Source organism: Jaculus jaculus, chromosome 11 (genome assembly GCF_020740685.1).
Source record: "Jaculus jaculus isolate mJacJac1 chromosome 11, mJacJac1.mat.Y.cur, whole genome shotgun sequence".
Lineage (NCBI taxonomy): Eukaryota > Metazoa > Chordata > Mammalia > Rodentia > Dipodidae > Jaculus > Jaculus jaculus.
Genome location: NC_059112.1, coordinates 102,147,969 through 102,170,363, shown reverse-complemented (window position 1 = coordinate 102,170,363; position 22,395 = coordinate 102,147,969). Strand labels below are relative to the sequence as shown.

The following is a 22,395-nucleotide window of genomic DNA, read 5'->3' as shown; positions in this document are numbered from 1 at the left end:
AGGCCCAGGCTATTCTAGCCCAGTATCCCAAGTGTTGTATCCCCAAGTGTAAGCCACTTTAAACAAATCTGGATGTCGTGTTGTAAAGCAACTGTCTATTCAATAACACCAAAATTGGTTTCTTTCTTTAAAAAAAAAATTAGCTGGGCATGGTGGCACACACCTTTAATGCCAGCACTTGGGAGGCAGAGGTAGGAGGATTGCCATGAGTTCGAGGCCACTGTGAGACTCCATAGTGAATTCCAGGTCAGCCTGAGCTAGAGTGAGACCCTACCTCAGAAAAAAAAAAAATTATTTTATTTGAGAGAGAGAGAGGCATTTAGAGAGGGAGAGAATGAGCATGCCAGGGCCTTCACCCACTGTAAACAAATTCCAGATGCATGCACCACCTTGTGCATCTGTCTTATGTGAGTCCTGGGGAATAGAACCTGGGTTCTTAAGGCTTCACAGCAAGCGCCTTAACCACTAAGCCATCTCTCTAGTCCTTATACAGGGACTTTCTCACTACTGAACACTTCCTTATACATTTAATTACCCAGCCACCTAAGAAAAAGCTGAACAGAAAAAGTAGTGCAAGTGTCTGGAGTTTGGTTTGCAGTGATAAGACACACAAACATACATGCATAGAAATAATTTCTTATAAATACTTTTTAAAATTTAATTTTATATATTTGAGAGAGAACAAAGGCAGATAGAGAATGAGTGTTATTTCGGGCTGTAGAGTTGGCTCAGTGGCTAAGTGGTTAAGGTGCTTGCTTGCAAAGCTAAAGGACCCAAGTTTGATTCCCCAGGTCCCACATAAACCAGATGCTCAAGGCAGCACACGCAACTGGAGTTCATTTGCAGTGGCTGGAGGCCCTGACACACCCATTCTCTCTCTCTACATGCTTCGCTCCACCACCAAATAAAGAAATAAGATAGTTATTTGCAAAGGAGAGAGAGCATGTGTGAGACAGAATGGGCAATGAAGGTCTCTTGCCACTGTAAACAAACTCCAGACACAGGGCCACTTCTGTGCATCTGGCTTTACGTTGGTACTGGGGAATTGAACCCAGGATGCAGGCTTGGCAAACAAGTGCCCTTAAACGCTAAGCCATTGCCCCAGCCCAAATAATGTTTTTTATAAAAAAGACAAATTAGAGCTCTGTGCACGGTAGTTCTCTGCGTGAAGGCTCAAGTCTACTCAGTTCTGAGGAATGGGATACACCATAGGGAGGGGGAGCCAAGTGAGAAAATGGCTGCACAAATGGAACCTGCAAGCAAGGTAGAGATAGGCACTTTTAGGAACTTGGAAGGACCGGGTTTAGCATGTAACGAAATAAAAGCTGAGCTTCCTTGTTCAAAGGAAAGTATCTACCACCGACCCACACAAATAAAACAAACGCAATCAATAAAACTGCCAAATCCTAAATGTGTTCACCTATTCTTCAAAAGAGCCTTTCCCCCTTAATCTTTTCCCCTCCAGAAAACAAGTTGCCCAAGTTTCTGGAGAAACTTAATTAACTCCAAGAGCACATTTATTCATTCATTTGTATTCTTTTGAGATAGGGTCTTGCCATGTAGTCCAGGCTGGCTTTGAACTCTTGATCTTTGCCTCGACCTTCTGAGTGCTGGAATTATATACACATACCACACCAGAGATCAGTTTGATACTGCTACTTACAGCAAGTTCTACCATACACTTTTTTTTCCTTCTTCAAAAACATGGTCTTCTGTACCCCAGGATAGCCTCAACTCTGTGTGGTCAAGGATGACTGAATTTTTAATCCTCCTGCCTCCATCTCTTGACTGCTGGGTTTCCAGGTGCATACAACCACACCTTGCTCATGTAGCTCCGGAGGTCAAACCCAGGGCTTCTTTCATGATGGGCATTCTACCAACTGAGCTGCAGCCCTAGTCCCCTTTCTTTAAGTTAAAACATAACAAAAAACTTGTTTTAGGCAGTGTCTCATGTTACCAAGGCTGACATCCAACTCACTGTCCTCCCACCTCAGCCTCCAGAGTGATTATACTACTGGCAATACAGAGGGCATACTCCCCACACCAGATTAAAGTTCAGAATTTTAAACAGAGAAATATAACAATGTCCTCCCAGTAAAGAGGAGCTGGGACCGTCTAGGACCATGCCCACCAATGTCCTTTGCCTTTTCTGTCTATTGTGTTTCTCTGGAAGACTCTATCACAGTTCCTCAAAAAATGCACCAGCACGAGGACATTAGTTGAGTTCATTTATTTGTCATTTCGACAAAACCAGTACTTGAAAGCCTGCTACCTTTCCAGGCTCTAGATACAAGAAAATGTTTAAAAGCTAAAACTTGAAATGGCAAAGTAGGTCTAGTAGCTACTGAATGTGACAACTATTAAGTTACCAGAAATATTCGTGTCTCCAGTGACATTAGACTACAGACACACGAACTAAGTGTGCTTTATACCAAGTAAGGTCAACGATTTTAAAGCGATGGAAATTCTCAACATGTCACTGACGGAAAGTCTTAAGTCCCACTTAAAAACTGCACACAAACCAACGAAGCTTCCCATAACATGTTAAGGCTGAGGAATCTCTGTGACACTTTTCGAACTTTGTTAAGTACCCTAAACGTTCAGGGGGTGGAAAAAGGTCTTTGTATCGACAGCCAACAGGGTGGCCGATCAACAGCTTGCAATGCATCTTGGGATGCCTTCAGGTCGGTTCGGTGCCATAGACATTTAAACCGGACCCTACAGTCCCAGTAAGTAGAAACGGCAGCGGGAGAAGCTCCCTAGGCCAGGCCCAAGGCAAAGGGAGAAACGGGGCGTTTGTCCTTCCCAACTCTCAGGCTCACACAACGCCCACCCGCGCGCCCGACCACAGGCTCCATCTGTCCTCACTTCTGGGCCTCGTGGCACCGAGCGGCCGCGGGACTGCCCGGTCCCCTACGGCGCCGTCCTCCCGGGGAACCGCGACCCCGGGGCAGCGGAGGGCAGGGGCGCGCCTCGCCGGGTCTCCCCGGCCCGGGCGCCCCGCGCGCCCCACCCAGACCGGCCGGCGCCGCGGCCAGCGTGCCCCACACGTGCGGGCCGGGCTCGCGGCCGCGCCTCCCCGCCTCGGTCCCTCGCACCCACCCCACCCGTGGAGCTCCGGCCCGGCCCTTTACCCGAAAGACCTCCCGCGCCGTGGTCGCCGCCAGCAGCGCCGGCCGGGGATGGCGGCGGCTGGGCCGGGCCCCGCAGGAAGGACGGCACGAACTCGGCGGCGTGGACGTTGGGCACGAAGGGCTTGGCGTTGACGTTGAGTTGCCGGCTGAAGGCCGCGCTGAGGTTCTCACGCTGGGCCTCGGCCGCCGCGGCCAACGAGCCGCCGCCGCCGCAGGAGCCAGGGCCGGGGGCCTCCATATCCGCCTGGTCCCAGCAGTCGGGCGCCGAGTCGCTGCTGCTGCCGCTGCTCCCCCCGCCGCCGCCGCCGCCGCCGCCGCCGCCGCCGCCGCTGCCTGGATCCATGATCGGGGGGGCCGTGTGTGTGATGAAGAGAGGGCGGGAAATGGAGGCGGGGGCGTCCGGCCGGGGAGGAGCACGCCGCGCTGACCCACGGAAGACGGGCAAGGCAGCAGAGCCGGCGGTCAACGACTCGATCTCGGAGTCCTCGGCGGTGGCTTCGGTCCCGAGTCCGCACCCGGCCAAGGCAGAGAAGGCGGCTCTACCCTCCTCGTGTGTGCGAGAGGATCTCCTCCCACCCAAGCCCAACTACCGCCGCCGGCCTCACCGCCAACCCCACGCCCGGCGTGGACTGACCCCTCGCCCCCACCCGTACCTTCGCCTCGGTAGTTCCCGGCCTTATCAGCCCCCGTTTCCGGCTACGAATTTCGGCAGACGACGGAACTACAAGTCCCGACAGCGCCCGCGCCCGCCCCGCTGCGGTTTTCCCAGGGGCCGACGGGAGTCGGAGTTCAGGAACCCGGGCGCAACCGGAAGCGGCAGGGAGCTCCCGGCAGGCAGCGCGAGGAGGCGGAGGTCTGGTGGAGGAGCGGCGGCCCCATCTGTCATCCCGGGTGGGGGTAGGGGCAGGGGCGGGCCAGCTAGCGAGGCTTTTAGGCCACCGCTAGGGTCCGTTCTGTCCGGCTGGGCACCGGATGAAGGAAAACGGACAGCTGCTGTAACGTGGGGGAAAAAAAAAGAGAATGCTCCCAACTCTCAAGAGTCCTTGCCTTTCTTCCCAGCACCTCTTCTGCCTCTCTCTGTCCCCCTTCCTTGTTCTCTTTCCGGCCACGGTTTGTCCTACATTTCAAAGCCGGTGCCGAGCGTCTTTCCTTTCATGAGTTCGTTTGGGGGAAGAGTCAGTAAAGCCGTGAGATGTTACAACTTCCACTGCAGCGTGGCTCGTAAAAGGGCCGGGACAGAAAAGGGCTGTTAACTGGAAACTTTCAGTGACTCACGGTTTGTTTGACTAGTCATTAAAAGCCCTCACCCAAAACTTTTCCCTCCCTCCCTCCCTCCTTCCGGCCAGGAGGTTTGCAAATAAAACAGGACTGCCATATTCCACGGTGTGTCTGGCAGTACCTGACTCCTCGGGTGTACCTAGTTCCTTATCCGCCATTAGGTGCACTGGTTTCCTTTTGGATGGCCTTACTTGTCCAAGTGTCCCCGCAGCACCTAAATGACTGCACCTCGCACTTGGCAGGTTGCCTTCAGGTCGACTGTGGGAAAGGTGAAAAGCAAAGACAACTGCACTTCGTCTTACCACAAGCGGGAATTGTTATTCTTAGGACCTGTTAAATTCTGTCATTCGCCCATGTGAAGCCCAAGACAAAAACATTGTTGATTTATTTATTTTTTTTTCCCCTGAAAGGAGTCTGTCTAGACAGAATGCAGCTCATCTGCTTGGAAATTACAGAGTGAAGTATCGAGAAAATAGATGCTTGTTAAGATCCTACAAGCCGGGCGTGGTGGTGCACGCCTTTAATCCTAGCACTTGGGAGACAGGTAGGAGGATCGCCATGAGTTCGAGGCCACCCTGAGACTACATAGTGACTTCCAGGTCACTCGGGATTGAGCAAAACTCAGCCTCGAAAATACTAAAAAAAAAAGGGGGGGGGGCAGGAGAGATGGCTTAGTGGTTAAAGTGCTTGCCTGAGAAGCCTAAGAACTCATGTTTGAATCTCCAGGTCCCACCTAAGCCAGAGGCAGTGGGGAAAGCACACCATGTCGCACATCAAGGGACATGCACATCAAGTCCATTTGCAGCGGGTGAAGGGCCTGGTGCGCCCATTCTCTCTCTCTCTCTCAAATAACTTTTTTAATACAAAAGGAGAGGAAAAAAAAAAAAAAAGCTCTCGCCTCAAAGGGAATAAGAGAATTTATTCTTGAAGCAAATGTGAGTGACCATGTCCTGGAAACACATACTCAGGTTGTCCCAAATGCCATGGTAAGAGTTACATTGTTTTTTAAAAATATTCATTTGAGAAAGAGGCAGATAGGGAGAAAGAATGAGCGCACCTTTAGCCCACCTTTGCATCTGGCTTGCATGAGTACTAGCAAATTGAACCTGGGTCCTTAGGCTCCACAGGCAAGTACCTTAACCACTAAGCCATCTCTCTAGCCCTCATTAAGTTTTTATAGTAACAGAACAAAGAAAGTCATGAAGTATTTTGAAAAAGCATTGGTAGGAACATCAGGGAGGATGATTACAGCCAGTCAGAGAACTCTCCACTAAGGAAAGCCCTCGGATGCTGATTACACGCTTAGCCTGTGGATTGGTGAAAGCCAAGTGTCTGTCTGAACATCCTGAAAAAGATTCTACCTGATAGTGAAAAGGGATGTGAGTCACACACACAGTTGGGCGATGAATGGCTATGTAAAGATAGCCCAAGATCATTTGGCTCCAGGCCTGCAACCTTCCAACTCTCCAAATCACAGAAGTTCTAATCAGGCTGGAGAGATGGCTTAGCGGTTAAGGTGCTTGCCTGCAAAGCCCAAGGATCCAGGTTCAATTCCCTAGTATCCACATAAGCCAGCTGCACAAGGGAGCACATGCATCTGGAGTTTGTTTGCAGTGGCTAGAGACCCTGGCGTGCCCATTCTCTCTCTGTCTCTTCTCTCTGCTTGCAAATAAATAAAATTAAAAATATTAAAAAGTCCTAGGGCAGGAGAAAGGATTTAGCGGTTAAGGCATTTGCCTATGAAGCCAAAGGACCCAGGTTCAATTCCCCAGGACCCAAATAAGCCAGCTGCACAAGGAGGCACGTATATCTGGAGTTCGTTTGCAGTGGCTGGAGGCCCTGGTGTGCCCATTCTCTCTTGCTCTGTCTCTCTCTCTTTCTCTGATTGCAAATAAATAAATAAAATTTAAAAAACTAAAACAAGTAAATAAATAAAGAAAAGAAAAAATTATTTTAAAAAACCAAGTTCTAATCAGTCAGTCACCCTTGTAGAATCTTTAACACAGGTGAGGCTGTGTCCTGAGAACTTCAGTTCACATGACCTAAAGAAGTTAAAAGATGGAGTAAGCAAATGAAACCAGTAAAAAGTGCTCTAGTTATTTGCATTTCCTCAGCATAATGGGGGCACTGGATCTCTACTGCTTTCTCAAATTCTTCTGGTCCACAGTGTTAATTTCAAAATAAAAAGGCAAAATGTTAAAACACTTATGGTAACAAAAGGTTTTCTAAACACTTAGATTCCATATCAAATTTATAACCTTCAACTGAGCATGGTGGTACACGCCTTTAATCCCAGCACTTGGGAGGCAGAGGTAGAAGGATCACCATGAATTTAGGGCCACCCTGAGACTACATTATGAACTCCAGATCAGCCTGGGCTACAGTAAAACCCTACCTTGGGGCGGGGGAGGAACCAACTTTAAAGGCCTGGAGAGATGGCTTAGTAGTTAAGGCATTTGCCTGGGAAGCCAAAGGACCCAGGTTTGATTCCCCAGTACCCATGTAAGCCAGGTGCACATGGTGGTACATGTGTCTGAAGTTCATTTGCAATAGCTAGAGGCAGGCTCTGGTGCACCCATTCTATCTTCTTTCTCTCTCTCAAATATTTTTTAAGAACCTTAAAAAACCTTAGCAGAAAAACTTATCAAACCCATATGACTAACAAAGAGCACACACCCTCACCTGGTTCCTATAAAAGGAAGAACATCTGCCACTGCCCTGGCTTTGATCTGTTGTCACTGGACCAACTGGTGCTTGTGTCAAGGCAGGAAACTCCTGATTGTCCCCAATGTTTTGGCTTAGCACAATCCCCACTTTTGATGCAGCCCATTCACATTGCTATTGATCCATCCATTGGGAACAGGTCCTGTGCCTTACCTTCATGGCTCACATCGCTACCGAGCTCCGCAGCTGGCCTTGGGCTCTGCAGCTTACCAAGTGGCTTATTTCACAGAGCTTAATGTGCTTAAGACCATCCATTTAGTAGCATGTGTCAGGCTTTTCTTCCCTTTGAAAGACTGGCTAATATCATCTGTATACACCACAGTCATTTGCTGGGGATACTTGGGTTGCTTATCATTTTGGATTTTGTGAATAGAACAACTATGAATATGGATCTACATATACCTGTCTAAATCCCTTCTTTGGGGTTATATTTGTTTTTCATTTTGTAAGGTGGTGGAGCTCACACCCAGGGCTTTGCACATTCTAGGCAAATACTCTGAAGTAGGCTACAGTCCTAGTCTGCTAGCTTTCACTTCGTCCTTCCTTCATTATTTCTTCCTTTCCCCCCCCCCACCCACCATTTTTTTTTTTTTTTTTTTTTTTTTCCGAGGCAAAGTCTCACACAGTGGTCTGGAATTCACTGTGTAGCCCAGACTGACCTCAAATACAACAATCTTCCTGTCTCACCCACCCAAGTGCTGGGATTACAGTTGAGAACCTTCATAACTGGTCTCCCCCTTTCCCATTCAATTCTTCAGGCATGTATCTAGAAGTCTAATTACTGGGTCATATGTTAATTATATATTTATTATTTTTATAAAGCACTACACAGCTATGTTTTTACATTCCCATCTACAATGCACAAGTTTTCTAATTTCTTCAGACCCTTTCAAGCACTCGTTGTTTTGTTTTGTAATAGCCAGACTCAACTAGTATGTTGATAAGTACATGCCTGTAATCCCAGCACTCACAAGGAAGAGGAAAGAGAATCGCCATAAGGTTGAGGTCATCCTGGACTACATAGTGAATTCCAAGACAGCCAGCAAGACTCTGTCTCAAAATAAATAATTAAATAAGACAAAAACCCAACTAAGAAACCAAAAAATTCTGATTTACTTGGTCTAGGGTTGGACCTGCATATTAACTTTTTTTTTTTTCCTTTTGGTTTTTCAAGGTAGGGTCTCATTCTAGCGCAGGCTGACCTGGAATTCACTCTGTAGTCACAGGCTGGCCTTGAATTCCCAGCAATCCTCCTACCTTTGCCTCCTTAGTGCTGGGATTAAAGGTGTGCGTCACCACGCCCGGCTGCAGTATTCAACTCTTTTCCCATGGAGTCCTCAGTCAGGTTTTTATATAGAATGCTCTTTTATATAGAAATTTGGAACCAGAGTGAGCTGCAGATATCATACATAAATCTCCAAAAGGGATGTATACCAGATAAAAGTTGGGGCCTGAGACTACAGACTGAGTTCCAGGTCAGCCTGGGCCACAGTGAGACCCTGCCTTGAAGAAGAAGAAAAAACACACAAGATAAATAAGTGGTAAGGAAAGATGGTGGTGAGTTTATTAGGACTTGATAGTACCCGTGTAACGATCGCAGTGACATTGAGGTCCAGATGCTGAAATCGGCTTCCTAGCCATCTCCTGTGGGCTAGCCACCTTTCCAATGAACTGCTGCAAAAACCAGTTGTTGTGGTTTCCCAGGAGATCAGAGTCTTCCCAGCATCACCTCTTCCATCGCCTTTCCAAGCTCCTCTGTCTAAAGGAAGAGGCTGTACAAACGGAACTGCAGCGCCTCCTTCCTGTGACTGGAAGCCGAGTGGTGGTAACGTTGCTCAGCTCTAGGTGTCTGGTAGTTCAGGGACCATCACTCTGAAATAGAACGGGGAGCTCTTAAGGCCTTGGCCAGCTGTGCTCAGCTCTGCCTCTGTAGTAACAGAGCTCAGCCCTTAAAAGATGTCTAAATAGCACAGTCCCCAGGTGGAACTGGCTCATTGATTTACATGGGGAATAGCTGTCGCGCTGGTAATGATTGTATCATTACATCCCCTTTGAGCATGTAAAAGACCTGTAACCCAAGAGCACAGAGAAAGCCTGATAATAATCAGTTGACTCACATCAAAAGTTCAGTCATTCTGCACCAGTCAGGGACCATTGCTCCCAAGACATTAACATATTGCTTGTTCCGGTTTATGTCTGAAAGCCTGGCTTTTCTACTGTTCACTCTAGGTTCCTGCCTATCTTCACAGTCTCTTAGTCATCACTAGACCGAACCTGGAATTTACCAACAGCAGGTTTGCCCTGTCAGCTATGCCATGTGCTTGCGAAAGTTCTAGTCAGAGCCTGAGATAATAGTGCTTACCTGAGCAAAGGCCAGTAAACTAGAAAAGAAATATAAAGGGAGGAGAAAGGAAGGGAGGGGGGTACTTAATAGGATGGTATTGTATATATGTAAGTAGAAGAATAGACTAATAGGGGTGAAAAGGCCCAAAGTGAGGTCAGGGGAAGAGATTGAGTAAAGGAAAGGTGGAGGGAGGGCTAGTCAAAATCTAAGAGGATATAAATAAATCATGGAATCCTCCTTTTTTGGACAATGGAAAACTCAGGAGTCATAGAATTTTCAGTGCCACAGATGGGATACCTTCCAGTGAGTGTTGGCCAAGGAGGTCCCTGATGCCCCCAAAACATCATAGGCCATTACCGAGGCCCTTGGTTTCCCACCTGTAATAGGTGGTAAGACCCTGCTGAAGACTCCATATACTTGGGCTGCAAGGCCACTGAAAAATCCTGCTGGAACTGAGCTGATAACCTCCTCCATGTAGACCAGCTGACAGAAAGCTGGAAGAAGCCATTCTGCATGCAGTTCAATGGGAGAAAGAGAATCGCTAGTGAAGATTCTCAACAGTGGATACCGCAAGTCTCATATTTGGCCAGCCAGGCCAAATAGGTGCAATAGTGGCATGTCTGTCATGGTGGAAACCAACTGCCCTCTAATTGGAATGGAGGCCCATTCCACGGAAGGGAATACATCCCTGGTACTGAGACCTTAAAACAGGGGTAGTCATGAGCCTTCAGGGGTGTAACGTCTGCTGCTGTCTGGCTAACTGTATATACTATGCTTATCAAACTGCCCAGTAAGCACTTCTCTTAATGTTCATACCCTTATACTAATGCTAGTCTCACTTTTGGTAGAGAGTCTTCTCTTTTCAGATGGCAGTGACCTTGGAATGACTCAGAAGGTATCATGGTGCTGGAAAGAAGTGACAAGAGGGCTCAGTACTGTAATATCTCTACCACACCTTCCAAGGCTCAGGGTCTAATGCAGAAGAGGTGGTGGAAAGAATGCAAGAGCCAAAGGAAGGGTAGGACTCCTTACAACGTGCTCTGCTCCCCCAGACACAAAATGGCCTGGATATCCATGATCTCACAGTGCCTGACACTACCTACACAAGACCATCTTAAGAGGAGAAAAAGATCATGACATCAAAATAAAAGAAAGACTGATTGAGAGGGGGGTATATGATGGAGAATGGAGTTTCAAAGGGGAAAGTGGGCAGAGGGAGGGTATTACCCTGGGATACTTTTTATAATCATGGAAGTTGTTAATAAAAATTTGAAAAAAATAGTGCTTACCTGTAATCCCAGCACTCAGGAGGATGAGGTAGGAGGGTTGTAAATTCAAGGATAGATGGTCTGCATAGGAAGACCATGTCCAAAAAAAAAAAAAAAAAAGTGCTGGAGGCAGAAGTAGAATCACTATGAGCTCAAGGCCACCCTGGGTTAGAGTGAGACCCTCTAGGGGAAAAAAAGTGACACTTGGGGCTGAAGAGATGGCTTAGCAGCTAAGGGCTTGCCTGTGAAGCCTAAGGACCCTGGATGAAGGCTTGATTCTCCAGGACCCACGTTAGCCAGATGCACAAGGTGGTGCATGCATCTGGAGTTCGTTTGCAGTGGCTGGAGGCCCTGGCGTGCCCATTCTCTCTCTCTCTCTTTCTTTCTGTCTGTCACTCTCAAATAAATAAAAATAAAACAAAAAAAAATGACAGTTGAATGTTGATAATCACATCTCCTAGCTGTCCACTAAGTTATCACCTAATCACAGCCTTGGATCATGTGGCTCCTATAAACATGTTGGCATGCCAGATGGTCTTGGACTCATTATTGTCTCATTATAATGATTAAAGTCAGGTGTGGTGGCACATGCCCTTAATCTTAGCACTTGGGAGGCAGAGGTAGGAGGATCACCATGAGTTCAAGGCCACCCTGAGACTATATAGTGAATTCCAGGTCAGCCTGAGCTTGAGTGAGACCCTACCTTGAAAAAAGAAAAGGGAAAAAAAAAATCCACTGGGGCTGGAGAGCCAAAGGACCAAGGTTCCATTACCCAGGAGCCATGTAAGCCAGATGCACAAGGTGGCGCATGCATATGGAGATTGTTTGCAGCAGATAGAGGCCCTGGAGCACCATTCTCTATCTGAGATGCAAGACTATATAGTGAATTCCAGGTCAGCCTGAGCTAGAGTAAGACTATACCTTGAGAGGAAAAAGAGGATCTGGATACAGCTCAGTGGTAGAGCAGTTGTGTGAAGCTTTGGGTTCAGTCCCCATTTTCAGGGGGGAAACAAGAAGAAAAAAAAATTCACATTGAAATGATCACCCCACCTTTTGGTCTTTTCTGCTTTCTTCTGGCCTTTTCTGTGTGTAAAGCCAGCTCTCTTTGCTTAGCCTGTGGAAACATTTACTCTGTTTTATGGAACGAAAAGTTGCCTGATTTTAAAAACAAAAATAAAACCAGACTAGAGTGAAATCCTACCTTGAAAAACCAAAATAAATAAATAAATAAATAAAACCAAATGGGATCTGAGGATATAGCTCAGTGTTATAATGTGTGCCTAGCATGGGTGAGGTGCTATGTTAATGCACAACATTATTCCTTCCCCCCCCCACAAAGAAAACCAAAAAACAAAGGCTGGGGAGATTCCTCAGCAGTTAAAGTTGCTTTCTTGCAAAGCCTACCAACCTGGGTTCAATTTCCCAGTACCCATGTAAAGGCAGATGCACAAAATTGCTCTTGTGTCTGGAGTTAGTTTGCAGTGGTAAGAGACCCTGGCATGCCCATGCATGCTTGCTCTCTCAAATAAATATTTTTTTTTAAAAAAATGAAGGGCCAGGGGTTCAAGGTCACCCTTGGTTACATAGCCAGTTTGAGGCTAACCTAGGCTGCATGAGAACCTGTCTCAAACACCTAACCACCCAAAACAAACAAACAAAGAAAACACAAACGGGAACTAGTGACACTTGCCTGGATTTCTTGGTACTTGGGAGGTTGAGGTGAGAGGGTTGCTTGAGTCCATGTGTGGAAGAAAAACATTTTTTTTTTTTTTTAAGCAAGCCCAACAGAGTGGCCTTTTTTTTTTTTTTTTTTTTAATGAGAAATGAGAGAGCTAAAGACAATTGTTGGTGCACCAGGGCCTCCAGCCACTATAATCAAACTCTAGATGCGTGCACCACCTCGTGCACGTGTGTGGCCTTGCACATGCGTCACCTTGTGCATCTGGTTCACGTGGGATCTGGGGAGTCAAACGTGGGTCCTTAGACTTCACAGGCAACTGCCTTCACCACTAAGCATGTCTCCAGCTCTGCTAGAAGAAATTATGCAAATAGCCAGGCGCGGCGGTGCACGCCTTTAATCCCAGCACTGGGGAGGCAGGGTTAGGAGAGTCACCATGAGCATGAGTTCGAGGCCACCCTGAGACTACGTAGTGAATTCCAGGTCAGCCTGGGCTAGAGTGAGATACTACTTCAAGAAACCAAAACTGAAAACAACAACAACAAAAAAAACCCCAGAAATTATACAAATAAACCAGACCCAGATGATACTCTAAAACACAGTTTCTATGTACTGGCCTTTACCGGGGAGACAGCGTGACCCTGGGTCTCCTCCGTATCTATGCAGCCGCACCCTGCTTGTACGCTATCTGTTTAGCGCAGCCCCAGACACAAACGCCCCTGAGCAAACAGCTTTCTGTTCTACATTTGTATTTTCTTTTCTGGTTTTGGTTTGTCAAGGTAAGGTCCTCACTCTAACCCAGGCTGACCTGGAATTCACTATGTAGTCTCTGGCTGGCCTTGAACTGATAGGGATGCTCCTACCTCAGCCTCCTGAGTGCTGGGATTAAAGGTGTGTGCCATCATGCCTGGCCTACATTTGTATTTTCATATATATATATATATATATATATATATATATATATATATATATATATGACCTTACTGCTAAAGAATTTTCTGTTTGTGCCCCAAAATCATGTAACCTTAGAAACTTACAATCCACTAACAGAGTAAAAAATGCAAGGTGATGTCTGACTGTCACACTGTTGATGAAAACTCCGATTGATCCGAGCTCAGGACCCAGATTTGTAAGTTATTCCCCTGGGCCTATGTCAACATGAAAACATTTTCTGATCCTCTCTGTTTCTAGTGCTGCTCTGTATGACTCAGTTTTCAGTAACACATGTGCTCCAGACAAGTCTGATCAGCCAACAAAACAAGGCCCTGTCTCAAAAACAAGAAGAAAGAAAAAGCCAACTAAGATAAATAAATCTGAGGCCAGGGAGATGGCTCAGCAATTAAAGACACTAGCTCATAAAGCCTGCTGGCTCAGGTTCAATTCCCCAACCACTCACATAAAGCCAGATGGGCAGGCACTCATTTGCAGCAGCAAGAGACTCTGGTGCCCCCAAACCCACACAGGTGACAATTTAAAGAAATCAACTAAATTTGACCCAGGACACACACTCAGACATTAGCAGGAGCATTATGAATTCAAAGAAAGCAGGGACTAGCCGGGGGTGGTGGTGCATGCCTTTAATTCCAGCACTTGGGAGGCAAAGGTAAGAGGATCTCCATGAGTTCGAGGCCACCCTGAGACTACATAATGAATTCCAGGTCAGCCTGGGCTACAGTGAGACCCTACCTTGAAAAACCAAAAAATAAAAATAACATAAAATAAAAAGAAAGCAGGGGCTAGTAGTGAGAGCCTTGCTCAACAAAACAAAAAGGGGGCTGGAGAGATGGCTTAGCGGTTAAGGCGCTTGCCTGAAAAGCCTGAGGAGCCACATTCGACTCTCCAGATCCCATGTAAGCCAGACACATAAGGTAACACAAGGTCACACATGACCACAGGATGGTGCATGCATCTGGAGTTCAAAGCTCCGGCGTGCTAATTCTCTCTCTCTCTCATTAAAAAAAAAAAAAAAAAAAAAAAGTGGGGCTGGAGAGATGGCTTAGCGGTTAAGCGCTTGCCTGTGAAGCCTAAGGACCCCGGTTCGAGGCTCGGTTCCCCAGGTCCCACGTTAGCCAGATGCACAAGGGGGCACACGCATCTGGAGTTCGTTTGCAGAGGCTGGAGGCCCTGGCGCGCCCATTCTCTCTCTCTCCCTCTATCTGTCTTTCTCTCTGTGTCTGTCACTCTCAAATAAATAAATAAATAAATAAATATATTAAAAAAAAGTGGTCCTTGTAAATCTTAGTACTCAGGAGGTGGAGGCAAAAGGAGCAGGAGTCAAGATCATCTGTGACAGCATAGTGAATTTGAGACTAGCTTGGGATACATCAGGCTCCATCTCAGAAAAAAAGACAAGTAACTAAATTTGAAGCAATTTTTATCTTTTAAAAGAAAACATGCCTTGCTAAGGAATGGTGTTCTCATAGGTCAGTCTCTCAGGGCAGTCAGCAGGAGGGAGCAGGGGGGAGGGGTGTGGAAGAGGTCTGACAGATGAAAATGGTAGATGCAAAAGGGGGCACATGCATCTGGAGTTCATTTGCAATGGCTGGAGGTCTTGGCAAGCCCATTCTCTCTCTCTCTCTCCCTCTCTTTCTCTGCCTCTTTCTCAGTCGCTCTCAAATAAATAAAATAAATCTTTACAAAAAAGAGAGAATTGAAAATGGCCTCATCTCTTTGCATCTTCTTCAGTCCCATCTTTGTAAAACCTGTGAGTAGATGCTTTGAGAGCAGGCCTCACTCCCCAACTCCCTCGCTATAGCCCAGGTTCCTTGTAGTATAGGAGCATAGGTTGCATCAGTGAACAAATGAATACAAAGATCTCTCTATGGGGCAGGGCTGGCGGGATGGCTTAGCGGTCAAGGCGTGTGCCTGCAAAGCCAAAGAACCCAGGTTCAATTCCCCAGGACCCATGTTAGCCAGATGCACAAGGGGGCGCACGCATCTGGAGTTCGTTCGCAGTGGCTGGAGGCCCTGGCGCACCCATTCTTTCTCTCCCTCTTTCTCTGTCAAATAAATAAATAATAAAAATAAAATATTTAAAGATCCCGCTAGGGGAACTCAGGAGGAAGAATCAGAAGCTGGTAACCAGACTTGGCCGTATGAGGAGATACAAGAGAAAGAGATGTGTGAGGAGAGGAAGGAGGAGCAGGAGTCAGGATGAGGGTGTGAGCAGGGGTGAGAGACTAACCTTGAAAAACCTTGCCTGCACTGTGACCTACAGAGAGAAAACCGACTGGTGTTTACTGGGACTTAGCAGAGAGCTGGGAGGGCAATGGGCACATTTGTGCTTCTCTGGTTGCATCTGTATGACTGGCTATATATCTCTTTGAACTCATGGAACTGTCTACAAGGGTATCACTTCCTCCAGAGGCAACTCGGCCTAAGTCATTTCAGTAAGTAGCCCCACGGCAGTCTGAGCTGCAGGTCAAAGCTGAGTGTTGTAGTTTGAATGGGACATGCCCCCCATAGGCTCAGGTGTTTGAACACTTGGTTCCCAGCTAGTGGCACTGCTAGGGAAGATTGTTGAAGTTCAGGAGGTGGGACCTTGAGGAAGTGAGACACAAAGGGGTTAGGCCTTGAGTAGCCTGACCCCTCTTCCCAGTCTCTCCTGCTTCTTTTTTTTTTTTTTAATATTTTTTGTTCATTTTTTATTTATTTGAGAGTGACAGACCCAGAGAGAAAGACAGATAGAGGGAGAGAGAATGGGCGCACCAGGGCTTCCAGCCTCTGCAAACGAACTCCAGACGCGTGCCTCCCCTTGTGCATCTGGCTAACGTGGGACCTGGGGAACCGAGCCTTGAGCCGGGGTCCTTAGGCTTCACAGGCGAGTGCTTAACCGCTAAGCCATCTCTCCAGCCCATCTCCTGCTTCTTGACTGAGGATGCCTTGTGAGCAGCAAGCCTCCTGCTGCCTCGCATCCTCTCGCGGCCTGAGCAGAAATAAAACCCTTCCTTAAGCTGCTTCTTGTATGTTTGGTCACAGCAGCAGGTGAAGTAACTGGGCCAGTCCCATCCCAAACCAGGATTCCTGAACCACAGTTTCTGAAGTGCTGGGATTAAAGGCATGAGCCACCATGGCAGGCTGCACTATAGTTTCCATAGCGTCTTCACAGTTTTGCCACCTGTACTTCCAATGTACTGTCATCGACTTAGTATCTTCTTGGGCTGGAGAGACGGTTTAGCGGTTAAGCGCTTGCCTGTGAAGCCTAAGGGCCCCAGTTCGAGGCTCGATTCCCCAGGACCCACATTAGCCAGATGCATAAGGGGGCGCATGCATCTGGAGTTCGTTAGCAGTAGCACCCATTCTCTCTCTCTCTCTCTCTCTCTCTCTCTCTCTCTCTCTGTCTCTTTCTCTCTCTGTCACACTCAAATAAATAAATAAAGATGAATAAAAAATTTTTTAAAAAGTTAAAAAAATCTTCTTAATGGTTTTCCTCCTTCCCTCCCTCCTTCCCTCCCTCCCTCCCTCCCTCCCTCCCTCTCTCCCTCCCTCCCTTCCTTCCTTCCTTCCTTCTTTCTTCCCTCCCTCCCTCCCTCCCTCCTTCCCTCTTTTCCTTCTTTCTTTTTTGAGGTAGAGTCCTGCTTTAGCCCAGGCTGACCTGGAATTCATTATGTAGTCTCAGAGTGGCCTTAAACTCTCGGTGATCCACCTACCTCTGCCTCCCAAGTGCTGGGATTAAAGGCATGTGCCACCATGCCCAGCTGGTTTTTCTTTAAACTAGTGCTCTTTGTCAGAAATAAATTTATTTTTAAAAGATATTTATTTATACGTGTGTGTGTGTGTGTGTGTGTGTGTGTGTGTGTGTGTAGTGTGTATGTGATGGCAGGGTCTCTTGGCACCGCAAAGGAACACCAGCCCCAGTTTACATGGGTGACTGGGGAATTGAACCCAGACTGACAGACTCTGCAAGCAAGCACCTGTAACTAACTATTGAGGCATTCCCCCAAGCCCCTATTGTAGGCTTAAAAAAAAAAAAGGTTTTATTTTTATTTATTTATTACAGTCAGAAAGCGAGGGAGAGAGAGAGTGAGAATGAGCGCACCAGGGCCTCTAGCCATTGCAAATGAACTCCAGACACATGCGCCACCATGTGCACCTGGCTTACATGGGTCCTGCGGGAAATCAAACCTGGGTTCTTAGGCTTCACAGGCATGTGCCTTAACCACTAAGCCATCTCTCCAGCCCATTTGTTTTTGGTTTTCAAGGTAGGGTCTCGTTCTAGTCTAGGCTAACCTGGAATTCACTATGAAGTCTCAGACTGGCCTCAAACTCATGGCATCCTCCTACCTCTGCCTCCTGAGTACTGAAAGTAAAGGTGCATGCCACCACGCCCCACTGTTGTAGTCTTTTTAAAAAATATTTATTTATTTATTTGAGAGCGACAGACACAGAGAGAAAGACAGATAGAGGGAGAGAGAGAGAATGGGTGCGCCAGGGCTTCCAGCCTCTGCAAACGAACTCCAGACGCGTGTGCCCCCTTGTGCATCTGGCTAACGTGGGACCTGGGGAACCGAGCCTCGAACCAGGGTCCTTAGGCTTCACAGGCAAGTGCTTAACCACTAAGCCATCTCTCCAGCCCCTGTTGTAGTTTTTTAAGACAGAGCCTTACTCTGTAGCCCAGGTGGGGCCTTGTTTTCTTTTCTTTCTTTTTTTTTTGTTGAGGTAGGATCTCACTATGGGCCCAGGCTGGCATACCTATAATCCTAGCACTTGGGAGACTGAGCTAAGAGGATTGCTGTGAGTTCAAGGGCAGCCCTAACTATAGAATGAGCTCTTGTTTCAAAAAACAAAAAAGATGGGGAGATGGCTCAGGGGTTAAAGGTACTTGCTTGCAAAGACTGCTAGCCCAGGGTTCAAGTCTCTGGCACTCACATAAAGCTGGATGTAAAATGGCACCTGAATCTGTGATTCCCAGCACGCCTGTTACAGTGGGAGACAGGGCCCGGAGAATTCAGCATTTGCAAGCCGGCTAGCTTGTCCGTTGTGTGCAGTCTAGCAGTTAGTTTGTAGCAGCAAGAGACCCTGTCTCAAAGAAGACAGAATACAGACATCTCAAAGTAGTCCTCTCCCCTCCACACACACACACCGCGTGGCATGCATGCTCACACACACAAATAAAACTACACAAACAAGGGGCCGGGAATGTTGCTCAGTGGGTAGCGTGCTTGCCTGCCCTGAGTCCAGCCCCAGGCACTGCATAAACCGGGCGCGGTAGCACAGAAGCCTGTGATCCCAGCACCCTAAAGGTGGAAACAGGAGGACCAAGATCATCCTTGGCTACACAGTGACTTAGAGACCAGCCAGGGCTACATGAAAGCTTGTTGGGGGCGGGAGGTGGAGAAGTAAAGAAAGAAAGAAAAAGAGAGTTGTCTGTTGTCATGAAAAGAAGGTAATTTTGCTTTCGGCTAGAGCCACCATCTTCCAGTAATTTGCCAAAATGACAAACACAAAGGGAACTAGGCGAGGCACCGGCATGTGTTCTCCAGGCCTTTTAGAAAACACAGATTGTTCCATTGGCCACGTATACGCGAATCTACAAAAAGGGTGATATTGTAGACATCAAGGGAATGGGTACTGTCCCAAAAGGAATGACCCACAAATGTTACCATGGGAAGACTGGAAGAGTCTACAATGTCACGCAGCATGCTGTTGGCATTGTTGTGAACAAGCAAGTCAAGGGCAAGATTCTTTTTTTTTTTTTAAATTTATTTTTGTTTATTTGAAAGCGACAGACAGAAAGAGGCAGAGAGAGAATGGGCACGCCAGGGCCACCAGCCACTACAAACGAACTCCAGATGCATGCTCCCCATTGTGCATCTGGCTAACGTGGGTCCTGGGGAAATGAGCCTCGAGCCAGGGTCCTTAGGCTTCACAGGCAAGCGCTTAACCGCTAAGCCATCCCTCCAGCCCAAGGGCAAGATTCTTGCCAAGAGAATTAATGTGCGTATCGAGCATATCAAGCACTCTAAGAGCCGAGACAGCTTCCTGAAATGGGTGAAGGAAAATGATCCGAAGAAGAAGGAGGCCAAAGAGAAGGGAATCTAGGTGCAGCTGAAGCGGCAGCCCGCTCCGCCCAGAGATGCGCATTTTGTGAGGACTAATGGAAAAGAGCTGGAGCTGCTGGAGCCTGTTCCCTATGAGTTCATGGCTTAATAGATGTCCTAAATGAATCAGACCTAGATTGTCAAAATGCTTTCCTTCATTAAAGCATGGTGTCCTCACTCACTCAAAAGAAATATATATATTTTTTACAAAAAGAAGGTAATTTTGAAATTACATATGAAAGTCATAGAATATTGTTCCATTTTTGGCCAGATACCATTATTTGCTGAGTCTCACTCTTTTTGTTCGAAATGGACATTAGCAAGCATTAGATGTATGTCAAGGACACAGTAGAGTCCAAATGAGACTGTCTTTCAGAACCTACCAGGAGACCCAGAAGACGATGGAAGGAACAGTGTTCGTGATGGGATTGAGTGTGATTTAATATCCCATCCGTGTGCACCACAAGCTTCTCGGGTTCCTTGGAGCAACAGCTCAGGGGCCACTGGGGGCCCCATCCTGCCTCAGGAAGCACCGGCAGGTCTGTCACCACGCACCTCGATGCTCTTCCCTTCTGAGCAGCGCGAAGAGGAAGAGCTTCTCTTACGGGAAGCTGCAGGGAGACTTCAAGGGACCAGAAATGTAATCCCTTGAGCTAATTGTGATCCAGTACCAAGGAATAAGGGCTGCAGAGGAGTGACACTCTTACGGAGGACAAATCCAGGTCATAATGTTGGGGCCCCAGTGTGGTCAGTGGTATAGTATTTACCCAGCACATGAGGCACTGAGTGCCATTGGCAGGGCTGTAAAAAAGTCATAATGATCTGGGCGTGGTGGCGCACGCCTTTAATCCCAGCACTCGGGAGGCAGAGGTAGGAGGATCGCCATGAGTTCGAGGCCACCCTGAGACTACATGGTGAATTCCAGGTCAGCCTGGGCTAGAGTGAAACCCTACCTCGAAAAAAAAAAAAAGTCATAATGCAGGACTTTGAGAACATTAAGAGAGTCTTTGGAGGGGCTGGAGAGATGGCTTAGTGGTTAAAAGCGCTTGCTTGCAAAGCCTGATGGGCTGGGTTTGATTCCCCAGTATCCATGTAGAGCCAGTTGCACAAAGTGGCACATGTGTCTGGAGTTAATTTGCAGAGAGGGTCCTTGGAGGAAATGAAGGAAATGAAGACTCAGTACAGGGGACGTATGGGTGACATATACCTGAGATCCCATCACTGAGACAGACAGGAGGATCAGGAGTTCAAAGCCAGTCTCTGCTACATAGCAAGTTAAAGGCCAGCCTGGGCTATGTGTAACTCCATCTCAACACACACACATGTGCGTGCACACACACACACACACACACACACACACACACAAATGGGCTGAAGAGATTGCTGAGTGGTTAAGATGCTTGCCTGTGAAGCCTAAGGACCAAGGTTTGATTCCGCAGTACCCACCTAACCTAGATGCGCAAGGTGCCGCATACATGTGCAGTTCATTTGCAATGGCTGGAGGCCCTGGCATGCCCATTCTCTCTCTCTATCTCACGCTCTCTGTCTGCCTCTCTCTCTTTTAATACATACATAAATAAAATATTTTAAAAACATATAAAAAACTAACAACAGAATCATTCCTGTAGGGGAGAGGTTGCATGAGAGGCATCATAGTGAGAGAACCAGTTGAGAAGATAAACCTCAGGGTACGGAAGAAGGAGGAACAGGGCATGGGCAGGAGGAGATATCCCGCCCAGGAAGCCATAGGATCGCCAATGGAGCCTTCGGTTACAGAGCCTGGCTGTGAAAAGTGATATTGGAGGATCAGATTCATGGAATGTAATAGCTCTGAGACAGCCTGGGGTTGGAATTAAGTGGGATCTCACAGTCTCTGAACTGACCCATGGCCAGGAGGGTTGGGGGTGGGGAGAGGCTGTGGCAGCAACTTTGGGGACAGAGTTGAAGTGAGTCCGTCTATTCTCCTGTCATTTCTCTCTCCTGTCATTTTAGCATAGATGTGTTTTCAGTTAAAAGCTGGGGTAGTCCGCTGTGGTGGTGCACGCCTTTAATCCCAGCACTCGGGAGGCTGAGGTAGGAGGATGGCAGTGAGTTTGAGGTCACCCTGAAACTACATAGTGAATTATGAATTCCAGGTTAGCCTGAGCTAGTGAGACTGTACCTTGAAAAACAAAACAAAAGAGAAAGAAAAGAAAAGAAAGAGTGATGACTATTCTAATAAAATCCTGGGAGTACTGTCCTAAAAAAAAAAAAAGGTGGGTGACAGAGAGCTGGAAGAAGCCATTCTACATGTAGTTCAATGGGAGAAAGAGAAAACACCAGTGAAGATACTCAACAGTGGACACTGCAAGCCTTATATTTGGCCAGCCAGGCCAAATGAGCCAACGGGTGCAATAGTGGCACGTCTGTCATGGTGGAAACCAACTGTCATTCAATTGGACTGGAGGCCCGCTCCATGGGAAAGAATACATCCCTGATACTTAAAACTTAAAACAGGGGTAGTCATGAGCCCTAGGGGTGTAACATCAGCTGATGTCTGAAAAATGTATATACTATGCTTATCAAACCACCCAGTAAGCACTTCTCTTAATATTCATTCCCTTATATTAACGCCACTCTCACTTTGGGTAGAGAATCTTCTCTTTTCAGATGGCAGTGATCTTGGGATGATTCAGAAGGTATCACAGTTCTGTAAAGAAGTGACTGGAGTACTGAGTAACATCTCGATCACACCTTCCAAGGCCCAGGGTCTAATGCAGAAGAGGTGGTGGAAAGAGTTTAAGAGCCAAAGGAAGGGTAGGACTCCTTACAACGTGCTCTGCTCCCCCAGACACAAAATGGCCTGGATATCCATGACCTCACAGTGCCTGACACTACCTACACAAGACTATCATAAGAGGAGGAAAAGATCATGACATCAAAATACAAG

General features: G+C 47.3%; 2 protein-coding genes across 3 annotated transcripts in view; one reads left to right on the top strand and one right to left on the bottom strand.

Moving 5' to 3' along the window:
* Positions 1–3,740, bottom strand: part of Gspt1 (G1 to S phase transition 1) — a 44,427-nt gene extending 40,687 nt beyond the window's left edge. Inside the window, exon 1 of one of the 2 annotated variants that reach the window (XM_004652266.3) lies at positions 3,135–3,740. In XM_004652266.3, the coding sequence (XP_004652323.2) occupies positions 3,135–3,477 (343 nt within the window). In that variant the 5' untranslated portion in view covers positions 3,478–3,740. The remainder of the gene's footprint in view (positions 1–3,134) is intronic. The other variant, XM_004652265.3, reaches the window with a different exon arrangement.
* Tnfrsf17 (TNF receptor superfamily member 17) overlaps positions 3,518–22,395 on the top strand; it is a 58,354-nt gene continuing 39,476 nt past the window's right edge. The window contains exons 1-2 of the mRNA XM_045161287.1: positions 3,518–3,751; positions 3,802–3,987. Coding sequence (XP_045017222.1) covers positions 3,518–3,751; positions 3,802–3,987 — 420 coding nt within the window. The remainder of the gene's footprint in view (positions 3,752–3,801; positions 3,988–22,395) is intronic.